The 1,479-nt window shown below is 34.1% G+C and overlaps 1 protein-coding gene across 1 annotated transcript in view; it reads right to left on the reverse strand.

The window, feature by feature from the left end:
• Positions 1 to 801, reverse strand: part of DCN (decorin) — a 19,407-nt gene extending 18,606 nt beyond the window's left edge. The window contains exon 1 of the mRNA XM_010133759.1: positions 749 to 801. Coding sequence (XP_010132061.1) covers positions 749 to 801 — 53 coding nt within the window. The remainder of the gene's footprint in view (positions 1 to 748) is intronic.
• Positions 802 to 1,479: the final 678 nt, after the last annotated feature.

Here is a 1,479-nt window from a genome sequence, read left to right on the forward strand (position 1 = left end):
CTTTCCAGACCTAGGGATGGTGAAGAGAATAAGCAATTTACTTTGAAAGAAACTTTAAATAGTACTTTTCTTAGAAGCATTTACCTTTCAGTAAACATCATTTCTAGACCTCATTTCCTGAAGAAGCTTATGAAGACTTATCTGAAAGTATTTCTGTCTCTACCCAGTCAAAGGGAGTTTTGTTTTGCTATGTCAAATAAAAATCTATTTATTCAAATTTCCATTATGCCCTTTTCCGAGAATGTATCTGACTTACAGCGTGAGGCAAAGGATTGAGTTTGAAAAAAAATATTTCTAAAAAGTTTAATTCCATGAATTGTGTGAGTAAAAATTGCTTTCAGAAAGACATATGGAATTTATTAATTTCACTGGGTCTTAGCTTTTGTGGACAGAGAACATTTCCTGCTATTTAAAAGGTAGTAGGCTTTTTTGAAAGAATTATGATAGTTAATTATAATCATTTCCAGAAAAAATACTGTTTGTTTGACAGTAACTGAATAACTTGAAGTAAAGTCCACTTTAAAAAAAAAAAACAATCCACCATCCCCACCCCCCCCTTTTCTTTCATCTGAAACTATGTCCAAGTTTTCTGGAGAACAAATCTCTTGGTTTCACTACAACTGCCAAAAGAACATCAGACAGTTTAAATTAAAGGCTCTCTTTGGGACTATTTTCTGAATAGCTGATATGTAAGTCCGATGAAGTCATGGAAATTAAATTATTTAGTGTTAAATAACATTTGCTTTACCCAGCTTTCCTTTCACACTGTGACTTGGAATAGACCAAATCTTTTACAGTCATTGTGATTTACCACAAAATTAAAATGTTCTTTCCTAACTAGTCTCTCTCTTTTTTTTTCTTTTGTAACGGAATGTTAAATGCTAAATGAATGGTTGGTAGGAAAAATTTATAGATACTAATAAAGTCTCTATATGAGCATCTAACAGAATTGGACTTCTCTGGATAGAAGAGTCTTTTTACCAGTGAAGTTTTTAACAAATACTGATGAAGCTATATTTGAACTTCCCTAGAAAAGATGTCTCTGCAAAGTATCACCAGTGTCTTCCCAGTATGATGGTGGACTGCATGATGGTGTTCTCAGACAAAAGATATATACCTATATCTTTTTATCTATACCTTTATCTTTTTAAACTTAAATATTTTAATCTCAAACATGGCATTGCAAACACAGTGAGATATGCTTGCCTAGAGATAACATATGCTTTACCGACAAAGGTTGTGGAGTCCCCATCCTTGGAGATATTCAAAAGCTGACTGGACATAGCCCTAAGCAACCTGATCTAGCTGACTTTCCTTTAGCAGGGTGGTGGACTAGGCGGTCTCACAAGGTGACCTCCAAACTCAACAATTTTGTGATTCTGTGATGTTTAACATTCATCAAAAATGTGTTTTCACAGCTGGAATGCAGGTTTCTCTGTCAAAATCCAATGTTAAGCAAAACCTCCTCTTTTTCAGTCC

The sequence above is a fragment of the Buceros rhinoceros genome, unplaced genomic scaffold (genome assembly GCF_000710305.1).
Source record: "Buceros rhinoceros silvestris isolate BGI_N320 unplaced genomic scaffold, ASM71030v1 scaffold10913, whole genome shotgun sequence".
Taxonomy (NCBI): domain Eukaryota; kingdom Metazoa; phylum Chordata; class Aves; order Bucerotiformes; family Bucerotidae; genus Buceros; species Buceros rhinoceros.